Source organism: Chamaea fasciata, unplaced genomic scaffold (genome assembly GCF_029207755.1).
Source record: "Chamaea fasciata isolate MVZ Bird 193981 ecotype frontalis unplaced genomic scaffold, bChaFas1.0.hap1 SCAF_9, whole genome shotgun sequence".
NCBI lineage: Eukaryota > Metazoa > Chordata > Aves > Passeriformes > Sylviidae > Chamaea > Chamaea fasciata.
The window spans coordinates 15,976,365-15,990,597 of NW_027094094.1; the positions used below are offsets into that span (position 1 = coordinate 15,976,365).

General features: G+C 38.8%; 1 protein-coding gene across 1 annotated transcript; it reads left to right on the top strand.

Moving 5' to 3' along the window:
- Positions 1 to 1,002: 1,002 nt before the first annotated feature.
- On the top strand, positions 1,003 to 13,911 carry CEP55 (centrosomal protein 55). The gene is made up of 8 exons (XM_066191199.1): positions 1,003 to 1,304; positions 3,121 to 3,408; positions 5,470 to 5,514; positions 6,272 to 6,410; positions 8,339 to 8,652; positions 9,669 to 9,740; positions 10,372 to 10,497; positions 10,965 to 13,911. Exons 1-8 carry the CDS (start codon positions 1,122 to 1,124, stop codon positions 11,169 to 11,171), a joined length of 1,374 nt encoding a protein of 457 aa, XP_066047296.1. The 5' UTR covers positions 1,003 to 1,121; the 3' UTR covers positions 11,172 to 13,911.
- The last annotated feature ends 322 nt before the right edge of the window (positions 13,912 to 14,233 follow it).

A 14,233-nucleotide genomic window follows, 5' to 3' on the forward strand; every position in this document is an offset into this window, starting at 1 on the left:
TATATTAATACCAGGGTCTTTTTTTACATGTTCACTGGATGTTATCCCGACCAAACAGACAGTTTAAGCACACTGTATCAACAGCAGAGTCTTCTTTACATGTTCACTGAATGTTATCTCGACCAAACAGACAATTTAAGCATACCATATCAACTACTAGCACTTTGCCTAATTTTCTTTGCTAATAGGAGAAATAAAAAAACTTATATCCTTACCACAACGTTACTAATTATATAGCACATCTCTTGTGAAAAGCCAACTTTACAATATACATTTGTAACAGTATCCATAACTAAAAATTTAAAAGTATTAAGGAAACGCGTCCAAAAAAAGAAAAGTGACAAGACCCTCTGTAATGTTTGGAGGCATATACATGGTTTATCTTAACACAAACACTCCGGTAAACGTGAACTAGGTAACGCTTACACAACAAGCACAAGAGCTCTGAGCTCCCCCGTGCTCAGCGTTTTCTCAGCTGTGAACAGATAAAAAACCCGAGATGTTCACGCTGCCAGTGCCACACGTGTCCCCAAGGAGAGAGGGGACGGCAACCCAGAAAGATGGAGCAAAATGAGTCACAACTGAGCATAATTCAGCCTCCTTTTACATGGACACGAGACCTATCCTAGCTTTCTTTGTAATTTCTAAAATTATTAGATTTGGGGTAGATGAAGAGCATTTCTGGAGAAGAAACCCACACGTGTGCAGGGAGGAACGAGGACACAGACACAGGTACGACACAGCAGCGAGCGGGCCCTGCAGACCCGTCCCGAGCCCCGCCGCTGCCGCCCGCCGGGGAGCCGCGCCGAACAAACACCGGGCACGGCCCCGGCCGGGCGGGGACACCAGGGGCGGCGACACGAGGGGACACGGCCCCGCCGCCTCCGCCCCGCGGGGACCTTCCGCAGAGCCCGGAAGTGACGGCCCCGAGCCGCGGGATTCAAACTCCCGGAAGCGGCACGGGCCGGGGCCGGGGCTGGGGCCGGGCCCCCGGAGCCCCGCGGGATCCGGGAAGGTCCCCGCAGCCTGCGCTCGACTCCAGCCGTCGGAAGCCTTGTCCTGCCCCCTGGAAGGGATCGCTGTTCCGTAGCGCCTCGTTTGGTTTGTACAGGCGCCTAAAGATGATCGCCAAGACCGCCATAGATCGAATTATTGGCAAGGGGGGCCTAAAGTCGGGCGGCTCCAGAGCTGGCAGCGGGCTCGAGAAGGGCGAGCGGGAGGGCGCTGCCCGGCGAAAATCCATGGAGGATGCGGCCACGGACAAAGGCAGAATGACGGAGCCGGAGAGGAGCGGGCTCCTGCAGGTGAGCCGGGCGCTCCCCGGGCCAGCGCGGGCCGTGCCCAACGGATACGGCTCTCGGCCTCGGGAGCAGGAGCCCCACCTTTCCTCTCAAAACTTCTGATGTCTCGACTGCTTTGGTAGTGTTAGGCAGTTTAGACAAACTTTTAGATCCACACTTTCATTCTCAGATACTTTTCAGTGACAGCTGAGCTCGTAAAATCACACCCTGACAAGGCTGCTAAATACAAAGGCTTGCTGCCAGAGGTGCCAGTTAGTCCACTAAGATCTGTCCTCATGTCTGCAATAGGACACGTCTCAGAGAAGTATTTTAAGCACTTCCTGCAAAGAACTGTACATTTGCAAAGATTTGATTAAGAACATGCCAAAAATTGCAGAGTCTTTGTTTGAATGGCATTGTTGAGCTTCCACTCAGCTATAGGTAAATGAAATTGTAATCAGGCCGCTACATTATTCTTCCATTGCAGCTGAAGAGCAGAAACTAAGGCACTGCGAGGTATCGAAGCATCTGTGTGTCTGTATGACTGTTCCACTCGAGGTAAACCTGTGGTTGCAAAGAGAGACGTTCAAGACTTAATAGGTGACCTAGTCACAAGCTGTCAGGCTTCCCAGAAGGACGGGGACACTTTAGATAGACTCTAGAAATGGAGACAACCAATGGCGACTAGGCATACTAATATTTCTAGGCTGCTTTTTTTTTAACAAAAGGGCTTGTCATGTGCCTGTGCCACAACGTCAGTTGACAAGTCCTAAGGCAAGGATGAGCTATGGCTGGGCAGCTCATGCACAGCTTTGGCTAAATTCCTCAGTGTATTTGCTGAGTCTGTTGATGTTTGTTGTTTGCTTGGTGTTGGTTACTTAATAGTGGTTTCCTATAAGCTCGGAAAAACAGGTGGAAAATCACCATTGTGTTTGATATACTGGATACTCTTTGGTGTCACTATTTAAATTAGTGAGCAGTGGTGTTCAACCACTCCCTAAATGAGGCTCTCTCAAATTCACCTTCAGTTTCTCTTTCTAATGACTTGATCTCAACATGCAGGATTTCATCATCAGTCTTTCTCAGCAGAATTAAGTGCTATCGCATCTGAAGTTCATGCAGATCTCCATGGCATCGAAAATGCAGGACTAATTCTGGGTGATGATTACCTCTGCTGAGGGCCTACTGGAAAAAGAGTGCGTGTTGAAAATATCTACTAAAGCACATTTTGAAACTACAGGGCCAGATAATATGGAAAACAGGATCCTTCTGAATGCTTTATTTTAAGTCTTGTAACTCACTGTCACGTCGTTTGCAAAAAGGTCGTTGTTTGCTGCTTCCTAAAAGCTACCAAATACGCTAAGAAATACGCTAAGAAATACACTAAGAAATGTAGCACCAACCTCTTTGCTGGAGTGTTTTGGAGTTCTTGTACTGCTTTTAAGGCTCAAATACTGTAGTGATCTTTATTCAAATGCAAAACTAAGTACCTACCAAGCCTGTGAAACTTGGTTCTCTGCATTCTGTCTTTGTTTCGTCTATTTCAGACTGGTTTTACTATCACTTGAAATATTACAGATGATTGCTCCAGTACTGTTTGCCTTGAGTTAAAAGTTATGTTCTCAGCTAACAGAGAACTTTGAAAGTGAGCATCATAGAATCACAAGGTCACAGAATGGGTTGGGTAGGAAAAGACCTAAAAGATCACCTAGTTCTAACCCCTCTGCCATGGGCTGGGACACCTTCCACTAGACCCTGCTGCTCCTCTCAAACTGCTGTAAAATTGCTAAAGCATTTGATGCATAGACTAACACTTACTCCTTTATTCTGTTTCATTTAGAAAATACTTTCTCTTGAGAAAGAAAAAGAAAAATACAACCATCTTCTTGGAGAGAAGGACAGAGAAATCCAAACCCTGAAAGACAAGCTGAGATCGAAAACCAAGAATAGTGAAGTCTCCTTACTACAAAATCAACTAGAGGAAAAAACAAAGGAAGCAGAAAGGAGAGAACAGTTACTTTGTTCTCTATCAGAAGAAATTAACCGGTTAAAATGTAATTTATCTGCAACCATGGCAAAATGCTCTGAACTTGAGAACAAAGCCAGTAGTACTTCTCAGGCATCCCAGGTAAGCACTGAAGAAATATTTCAATTGCAAATTGGAATTTGTGCCTACTAAGCACCAATACCTGTTATAAAATAGGGTGGTTTTTAAATTTTCTTACAAGCTCTGTTGCATGCTGAAATATTCTTGTATGAAGCAAAATGGTATCCAGATTGAACTCTAAATGAGGAAAAGTCAAACACACTTCAGGCAACACAGCTGGGGAGGGAATTCTCTCCTGCTGTATTGCAAGGTCCCTTGTTCAAGTTCACACACAGGTAGTGTGATCTGTGATACTGCATGGGATGATCCACTGTTGCTTAGGCAGGCACTGTGCCCTTCTCAGACTTGTGTGCTCAGTGAACAGAGTGAGAAGGCAGCAGTGATAAGAGACATGGGCCACTAACAAAGACAAACTAAGCTCCTCACCTAATTCAGCTTCAGTCAGGAGAATATCTTTCTTCTCTCTGCTCTTATGAATCCACATTTGTGTCTCAATTGTTAAAACTAACCATCTTTACTTTCTATGGCATCACACATGGTAAATTCTTCAATGTGACACAGGATGGGACAGGAATCATGAGTTTCTCCTCTCATGTGAAGTGGTCCATAGGTATGGTGCCAATCCTGGGCAGTGTTTACAAGTCCAATAAGGATTCTACAGTTGTTTTTCCCTTCCCCTGCCCCATTCTAATGTTCTTTGGAAAATGCAGTAGTATCTCAGAGCAGCACAGGGAAGTTGTTTAGGCACAGGTACCTAAAAATAGGTGGCTGTAAGTTTTCTTTTCCAGCTTTTGACCTGCAGATGGTGCTGGTTCCCTGCACTCTACATGGGAGTTAAGCAATTTCTAGAAATTCTGCTATAGCCAAATATGTATGAGAATATCTTCATCTACTGCTTTTGAATGATAACACATGCATATATATAGTACTTCTAATAATGCAGTTCATTGAGAAATGCCACTTTAAATGCAACCTATTTATTTTAAGTTTTAACACACTTCAAACTTCATTAGAGGTGTTAAAATGTATATTCAGTTAACAGATTTTCACAATATTTTTATCAATAAGCCACCAACATATGTATTACTTTAAAACCATAGTTTTCTTTTAAATTTTTAACTGATTCATCAACAGAGAACATTGATGTTTTGACTGGATGTCTTGGAGAACTTGAAAACAAGTCTAGCAATGCTGCTAGAAACTGCTAGGTGGCATACAAGCTCTGAAATGGAAACAACAGTTTTATGACACAATTTTGGGAACATTTCAACTGAGGCAGGACCGTGATGTTCATAGAAACCAGTTCAGTGTCTCAATCCTATTTTTAGTAGGAAGCGTTTAATAATTACATTCAAAATTCTGTATTTTATTAATTAATTAATTAATCAATCCAGTTTTAGATGGGTCTCAAGAACTCTCTCACTCATACATGTGCATAAGTCATACTCAGTGTACTGGGGATCAGGTCTCAGAAAAGCAGGCAGTTTGTCCTTGTGCTTCCAGACAGGCCTGCACAATTTTCCAGATGTTTACAGTCTTCCCGAATCCCAGGGAGGCATCGAGGTCTCTGGCTCTCCCCAACAACTCCTGTATGTCTGGGGCATTGTCATACGTATGAGGATACAAAAATAGAAGAAACATTTACCTCTCCTTATGTACTTAAATAATCCCCTTTTGAGAAACAAAAGCTCTTGGCAGAACACCCTTCAGGACTTCCAAGACAGCACTTCAGCAGAAAATACATTATGGTTTCCTTAGGAAATGTTTTAAAGTAACTATGAGTTGCAGACTTATGGAATAAATTCCATGTAAATATTTGTCCCATATTTTGCAGAAGAGTCTATTTTAAATATACAAAATGGCTGTCTACATAACTTGAATTCTTCAAAAAGAACCCCAACCATCAACTATAAAGGTCTTTAAACACAAAAGGAATTATCTGTTTTAATTTTTAAATGCATCTGTTTTAATTTTTAAAATATTCTTATGCTATTTATGTGAGATTAGTAGTTGTACAGGAGTAGCTTTGCTGTTTCAGCCATCTGTTTGAAACAACACTAACAAGTTGTTCTTTGTCCTCAGGAAGCTGCAACAAACAGCACTGAAGTTGAAAGACAATTGAAAGATGTAAGTTTCTTGTAAATTTCAAGCACATACCATCTGTGTTGAGATGCAGAAGCATGTAAATTATCATCATGTACATTTTTGGGTAGTATGGGACCTCAGAGGGTATGTTTCTCTCTAAAATATAATCCCTAAGATTATTTTCTGACAAGGCAATAATTTAAATTTAAAAATCCAAAAACTTGCAGAAGAAAAAATTAAGATTTCCATCACCTTTGAAGAACCTTGCCTGGAACATCAGAATGGTTGCTGACAAATCAGGAGCCTCTAGGAACCTGACACTGCCTGGGATAGCATGAGGTTGGATCAGAAACCTCCTGAGGTCCCTTCCAAGCTGAATAAGTCTATAAGCCAAGCAGCTACAAAGTTCATGTCCTTGTTCTTACAAACTAAATTGCAATGATAGTTTTATTTTATTCCATTTTCAAGGTCTGTTTTTTTATATTTTATTTTATATTTGAGATTGAAAAGTTAATTCTTCATAATTTAGGCATGACTCATGAAAGCCTTTGTTCTTAAAGTAATTTTCCTACTGCAGCAGTTTTAACTTATGCTCAGCATCCTGAATTAACTTTCCAAGTGAAGATAGATTGATTTATTTATTGTACAGATTACTACAATTTGCAGCAGACTTAACTAGCTTATCTTTAAACTGTCTAATATGTAACTTCTAATATTTTGAAGACATAAGAGAAATACTTTTAAAAACTGGTTGATTACCAGAGACTTTTTTGTTGTTCTTCTGTTTCTTTTTATGAAGGCTCTTGAGAAAAACCAGCAGTGGCTACTGTATGACCAGCAACGGGAAGCATATGTCAGGGGATTGCTTGGAAGGATCTTTGAACTTGAACAGAAGGCAGAAACAGTTAGCCAGCAAGAATCTAAATCTAATTCAGAAGGTATCAACTGTATTTTTACCCCCACAAGTGACCCAAACCATAATTATCTATAGAATAAATTTTCAGAAAATGAATTGTAGCACACTTAAAATCAAGACTTTGTTCTCAACACTTTGGCTGCTTAATGGTAAAACTTTGTTAAATAACATTTCTCTGCTTCCTGTTATCTAGCTATGTTACTTGACCAGCAGTACTTCCTGTTCTTATCCACTTCAAAGGTGGTTTTTAACAGCCTTGACACTCTATTAGCAACCTCTCTGTTTGTGGAAAGCGTTGAGGCAAATAGATGTACATCTCCCATCCTTCAAAGTACACTTTCAGCCGATATAATGGAAGCATTAAGGATTTATTAGCTAGGTGTGGATCAGATTTTTTTTAATTTACTTTTTTCAAAATAAATATTATAAAAATGACTCAAGATTGCCATGTTCTTTACTCACCTGAACAGTTGCTACAGGGCAAGAAAGCCTGTGATAGGTTTTGGCACCTCTCCAAAGCAGTGTTTCACAATAAGGATCTGGCCACCTCCAGCTCATTTCCTTGCTGTGCAGTTCCTCAATAAGGCACACCCTCTCAGTATTACTAAAATTAAAATCATATTGAGCAGAAGAACCAGAAGGCATTGACTTGCTTTTCTTATTACCAGATTATTAATTTCATACGTGCTGCAACTGACCTGCAAGGTAAATTCACTAAACAAAACTAGCATCATGTGGAGTAAGAGCATACCCACAAACTTGCCATTAGTAATTCATGGGCAGTGGCTTGGTTTCTGTACTATTGTTTGAATCCTTCTGGAAAACAGTGAAATATCATCATAATCTTGTTCTGGTGCTGTTCAGAAATCTATGAACAGTATTTTTAGAGGGAGGCAGACCCAGCTCACCAGGAAATGTACCTCAGAGTTACTGCAGTCAAAGCTTTGCCAGAACAGCAGCCAAGAGAGTTGAAGTCAGGGTGTAAGAAAGTTCTTCTCTTCGAGCAGCTAGGAAGTTGCAGAAATCCAAGTTTCTAAGAACTTAGCTATACAAGTTGAAACTACATATGAAAACTTTTTCCAAGGAAAAACTTGGCCTGTTTCTGAGGATGTCATGGCTCTATAAAGGAGTATTGCTAATGAGAAGGTAGGGCTTAGCTCATAGCTGAGGGAAGGGAGAACAGTCAAGCAGGAAACACTCCCTAGTAAATTACACTTTGAAGAATTAGTGGAAGTCTTCAATAGGAAAAGTATCAAAGTCACAAAACTTACAGTGCCAAAAATCAGCAAAGCCCATGAACTCTGCATCCCTCATTCTGCTCCCAGATATACTTTGTATTGCTCCTGAGTTTTTGCAGTCTGCCTCTTAATTTTTTCCTACTTATTAAACTTTTCTTGGGTCAACAAGCAGAAATTTTCAAACCCTGGTTTAAGTAATAGTTGCTACCCACGAAGCAAGCATTTTTAATCAAAAGAACTATTCTAGTGCTTTGTATTTGCTATTTAGAAGTAAATTATGGCATACTATTTGGAAAAGATGGTCTGCAGAAGACAGTGGAAGGTCGGGCTTTGGTCAACAAGGTTGAGGTAGAATCCATCACATCCCCAAGGGTATGTCTGGGGAGGGAGAAATGCCAGCAGCTTGGCTATAGAGCCTAGAAGTGGAAGTAGGAATCCAGTGCCTTTGGGTCACACTCCCATGTGTCAGTATAATGCATGAGGCCCTAGCAGAACTGTGTTTTCCAGTAAGTGTATTGGTAAGGGGACTTAATGTATTATAAATACTGAAAGCTGTTTCAACCAAAGTTTAGTTTTAATCTGAGCTGTGCAATAGCCTACTATGTCAATTTCTATTAAAAAGCCTTAAAATGCTGTTAAAGATTTAGTGCTCTGCTTTTAAGTGGAGGGGTTTTTTTCACATTACTAACTCAATTATTTCTGACTCATTAAGGTCATCAACAAGAGGAAAAGCAAGAATACTACGACCAGCCGTTACTAACTGCTAGGAGAGATCCTGAGACTGAAAGGCGCACTATAACCCAGCTGAAATCTGAACTTCATGAACTCAAAAAGACATATGAAGAAACACAAAGGGAAATGATGGGTTTAAATGCCTTACTGCAGTCACAACGAGTTGCTGAAATGAGGACTCAGGAAAATGAAAATAAAATTAAAGAGAAAGCACAAAGACTAAAGCAAGAAAATGAAACTATCAAAGAACAGCTCAGAGAAGAAAAAGGAAAGTCTGAGGATCTTTTATGTCAGGTAAGTGGATGGATTTGGAGGTTTGAGATCATCAGCAAAGAATCAAGAGAGATGAAAATTCATAGTTAATCAGAATGGACCATCCCTCTCTCTGGTAACTGTTCTTTACATAAATCTAGACTCATGTCCTTGTGGTTAAAACTAAATTGTTTAAACAAGAAACTTCTTTATTTCCCTGGTCTTAAGGGACACAAAAGAGAAGGGAGAAAATATTGAATTGATTCTAATGTAGTTCATCCTTGAGACTAATAGTAAATGAGAACAGGAAAGCTAAAAACTCATTTTATCTTGTGCTCCAAACTGTGGAATACCACTAATTTTTTCTGTCACCTGGCAGCTAAAATACAGCTTATTTGAAATAAGAGAATAAAATTTACTAGGCACTAAAGTAGGCCAAAACCAGAACAAGAGCTGAACTCTCCAAAGACAGGCTGGTTCTCACTGGTTAATAATGATCAAAAGATGTTCATTTAATTTAATTTCATTTCATTTCATTTCATTTCATTTCATTTCATTTCATTTTTTGTAGCTGAACAACAGCATTATCATAAAAGCTGATACGTGCTGAAAGCGAAGGATATTTTAATGTATGCATTTACTTAATGATTAGAATATAATATGTTCTGACCCTTAAATTTGTTCTCGTATATTAAAAAAAAATTGCATTGTTTGTTTTTATTAACATCATATCATGTTAGTGCAAACATAGGTTTTGTGAGTATATTTTTGTCAGCATCCTGGCGATCACCTAGGAGGCTTCAGTTTTTGGTTTCTTTTTTTTAACAATAACATCATCCTGCATTCCCCTTTTTCATGCAATAATAATTTCTCACTAGGGTTTTCCTTGGGGAAGTAGTGATTTGAATTGAGTTTGGTTCTTGCATAACGGGTATACATTTTCTGTTGGCATTGGAATGTAAGAGTTTGCTTCCATCCCATTATAAATGAATTCTTTTTAAGCTTATTAACTGTTGTATGTGGAAGTTTTTTGTTACAAGTGTTCATCTGCCTTGTAGGTGCAACTTCTTCGTAAGTCTTTGGCCAGACAGGAGGCAGAACACACAAGAATAACTTTGTTGGAACAACAGGTACACAATTATGTGCTGAAGTGCTGATATTTAATCTGTGTCAAGCATAAAGTCCTTCTAGACTAACTTCACATTCAAGAATGATGAGTATATTAAATAAAGTAATGCTAGCCATGAATATTCAGCCATGCATTATCTCTTGATGCTTTCAAAAATTTTGACACACCTGTCAGGAGGAAGATCTGTAACCTTGTACTGATAAAAGGGTATGATCAAACCTGATGCTGTTTTCTCCACAATCACTTGTTCAACAGGTAAAGCCTCAGATCAGCCACAGGAAACAGCCTAAAACTAATCACATAATTAAAGTTTTGTAATATATTTTTCCTATAGTTATAAAAATAGTTGCATTGCCGTATTTTCTATTTTCTTTCTTTGAAATTGAAACACTCTCCAACCCAAGTAACTTTAAACTGCACCTCTGCTAAGGGAGATTTTAATAACTGGGCATGTGTGAATTTCACTGTAATGAAAGCAACAGCAACTTTTAATTTTTCATTTAAATTTTCCTTTTAATCCCATTTTAAGATGCTATTGCAGAGCAATACTTACTTTAAATATGTAAGTGGGAAACATTCCTCCCAATTTGTACTAACTTTGACTTTAATTTTTCACTTTGTTGGGCTGCCAGATCCAGATATGCACCACAGACTTAGAGAATGGAAAGCTTGATCGCCAGAACTTGAAGCATGAGTTGAACCATGTTCTTAAAGAGTTGCGCAAGGCCAAGGAGAAAATAACCCGCCTGGAACCTCTGGTATGTACTGAATAAGGTGTATGTACTGAATTGCAGCTGAATTTAGTCAGGGAGTTTGCATAAACGTACATCTTCTTGCTTTGGGATCTTATTTCAAGCACTGAGTAAGTGTCCCTCCATCCTTTTATGTCTGCTTCCCCAAGGTGCAGAACCTGGTGCCAGGCAGGCAGGCACTGCTTTTCTCTCCAGCTAGCACGGAGCAGGAGCACTGCAGCAGGAGCTCCAGAACAGTCACGGTGCTGAGCAGGGAACACTCTGTATTTTGTATCACAGTGTGTGACCCAGTTTTGTCTGTTGCACCATGACAAAGCTGCAATGTGCTTCCACTCAGACTTGTTGCTGGTGAACAGCGCACAGTCCTTAGTGCTGTAACACACCCAAGGCTTGTGTGCCATCATGTGTTTTCCTACCATATTTGATCAGTGCATGCATGCCCCAGTCTTACAGTGAAGCTCCTCCTTTTCCAGAAACTCCGGGAACCTGGACATACGGACTCACAAGAAGATTTGCAAGCTGTATTTGACAAGAAACTGACCACATATGACAGCAGTCCTCCCCTCAAACATTCCAGCTGCCTTGATGAAAGTTTTCTCGAGTGTCCCAGATGTAAAGTGCCATATCCAACGAGCCAGCACAGAGACTTACTAGCACACATTGACTTCTGTACAGCTTGAGCTCCAAATGGACTTACTATCTTTGTTTCATGTATGCTGCCAATATGCTTGGCAAAAAATCTTTTAAAGCTTTTTTCTTTCAGTTGTATGAATGACAAAATGATAACTCAGTTCCACAAAAATAGTATTAACATTATAATTTGGCCTCGGTATTTTACCTCATGTTTTAGCAAAACAGCTGCTGCGTTTTCTAGTTGCAAACAGAAATATTTTTAGAATTAGGAATATTTTAAATAGTAAACTACTGACTTTTTTTTTTTCTTTTTGCACTATTAAATGTAAGAATGGTAAAAGCACAATTATTGTGTCAGACTATATTTTAGTTTTGGCATACCCCATTCTTGGTAGTTGAATTCTGATGATTGTGCTTGTACCTTAACTGACAAGAATAGCTGCAAAAGATTTTTGGCCCTCGTAGGTGCACTATATATATTTATTTAAACATGGTGTGTGTGTATATATGTGTACTATGTATAGTATATACATGCATGTGTTATATATCATATGGATGTGGAATATATCAACATCCTGATACATAAAAACTCAGGAGGGCCATGTTGGATCTTTGCTGCTTAAGAGTGATGTTCAAAACGTCAATCTTAAGTAGCTGATTATCCTGAACCACCATCAGGGGCAACTAAAATGCTGACCAAGGTCTAATCTCAGAAAAACCAACTTCCTAGCAAACATAAACTTCCTTGGTGCTGAAGAAAGTTTCTGTTTCAGACAACGTCAGAGGCCCTTTTTAAATTTTCGATATAGAATTATGCTGAATTAAACTTGTTTTGCTTCTGTATTTTAGAGGTTAATGTTGAGAAATGTCAGTTATTCAACCTTAGATTTGACAAATGTCCCAAAATGCAGTTTTTAACAAATTGCTCTAGTGGATTTGAAGTGTCACTGTATTTTGGTACTAATACAAAACACAAGTTAATGACAAATCTGGCAACAAATTAGAAACTGGCAAAAAAAAAATCCCTAATGGATTTGCAATTGCAGTGTTATTTTTCTCTAGCACCTACTGTAAACTTGAATGTGTTGCAGGCATTTTGTTCCTTCCATATGTAGTGAAGTTCCAACAAGAAGTTACTTCCGTGGAAATTATTAAAATGGGGATATTTTACAAAGATACAAAAGTTAAGAATAAATTTGAGCATTTTACAAGTTTGTGGTTTGCTGAGGACACACAAGTATCCAAGGTGTATCTTCTCTGGCCTGCTGATTCTGCTAGCTGGTATCAGCCTTCTCCATTGTGCTTTGCTGCAAAAGTGCACATATTTACTCCATAATGTTCACCTTAATCCCTGATGGTTAAATCTTGCTCTTAAATAAGAAGGTGTTTTCCAAGTTATTGAAAATAACTGATAGCATCAAGTGATGTTATTCTCAATTAAATCCACTGTTCATGAGACAGAAAATATTAAAAGGTATTATCTTTATATCTGAAGTATCTCTGCCAGATTTGTTGTATTAGCTACTCTCTCCACTTTTCAATTTCACTGATTATATCTCAGGCTAATCTTTGTATTTGACAATTTGCTCAATTGCGAGCAACAGGTTTTCTGACCAAAGATGTGATAAGCTAATGAGTAAAACAGAAATTGTGCTTCAGAATCTCAAGGTTTTGCCATGGGGGAAATTGTCTTAATTTCATGTATTTTAAAAATCTTTTTTTTTTCAGGATAATAACTATGCTTTTCATTGCAGCCTAATAATTTTAAGCTCTAATTAAACTACTTCTGAAAGTTTAAGTTTGTCTTTTAACAACACCTTAATCAGCTAGTATTCTATTCCCAGCTGCATACTCAGCAGCATAGCTTCTGCAAAAGGAAATCCTGATCTTTTATGTATTATAAATGAAACAGGTTTGGCTGCTACAGGTCAGCACTCTTCAGTAGTTCTGAGGCTTTCTTAAATTAGCATAAAACACTTCCACATTGGAAAATGGTACTGTAGAGGGAGACTCGGAAAGTTCATAATGTGATAATATTTTAAAAGTTTTGTTCATTCCACTTTTCTGAACTTTACCAATGGATTTAGTCCTACCTGATAAATATTACACCTAAGCACAAAAAACCTCCTTGCTGATAAATTTATGCAGGTCATTATTGTGGTGTATGTTGCAAAATACCAAAAGGACATTCCAGTGAAGTAAAACACTTACTTTGAAAGCAGACCCACAAATACTGTTTTCATCACGTACATGTAACTAAAAGTCCAACTTCTAAGGTATGCAGATCCTATCACTGCTTTTTTCCCATTCCTTAGAAGCTAAGAAATCTCAGATTATTTTTTTTTAATCTGAAAGTTAACAAAGATCTGCTGCTCCTCTCTTTAGTTATATGTGGGAAAAAGAGAAGTTTGTGCCTAACGTGCTCGCCTTGCTGGTGAGAATTAATTAGCTGTGAGTATAGTTCTTTGTAAGGCAGGAAGCAACCACAATGTTTTCATTACTTCAAGCACTTTGAGTTTACAGTTTCAGGAGCCTTTTTCTGTTATGTCCCTTTCAAGTAATTGAATATCAATCTACCAGAAAGACTGTGTTATTTGAAGCTGTTGATCTTCCAAGGGAAGCTTGGGGGCTAATACAATGGTTTACCAATACTAGCATATTTATAAATCCTAGCTTCTGCACTGTTGTTTTTAAATAGCAAATTAAATGGTTTTGATGCAATGCTGGGTGGCTAGAAAGAGCTAGAACTCCACAATTTTTTTTTTCCATAAGGAGAGCTGCTTGTGAAATAAAAACTGAAAGATGGCTCTGTTATTTTTCTCAGATTCATGAATCAACTTCTAATACTCTACTTGCTTGTGTAGCTTTTAGTCTCAGTTTTGATAACCATCTTTCACATGGTTATGTTGATTTTGAGTATTGCACTTCAAGAACAATTCAGACGAATATGAATGTCATAGAAGTCCTTCAGATTTCTGATCGAATTCATGGAAGAACCAGGCTTATCCAGTCTAGAAAAAAAACAGGAAAAATGACAAAATTTCATACAGAGGAAAGAAAAATAAGTCTTCCAATGCTCAATGAGAAGAGTAATGTGTTCAAAAGTGCA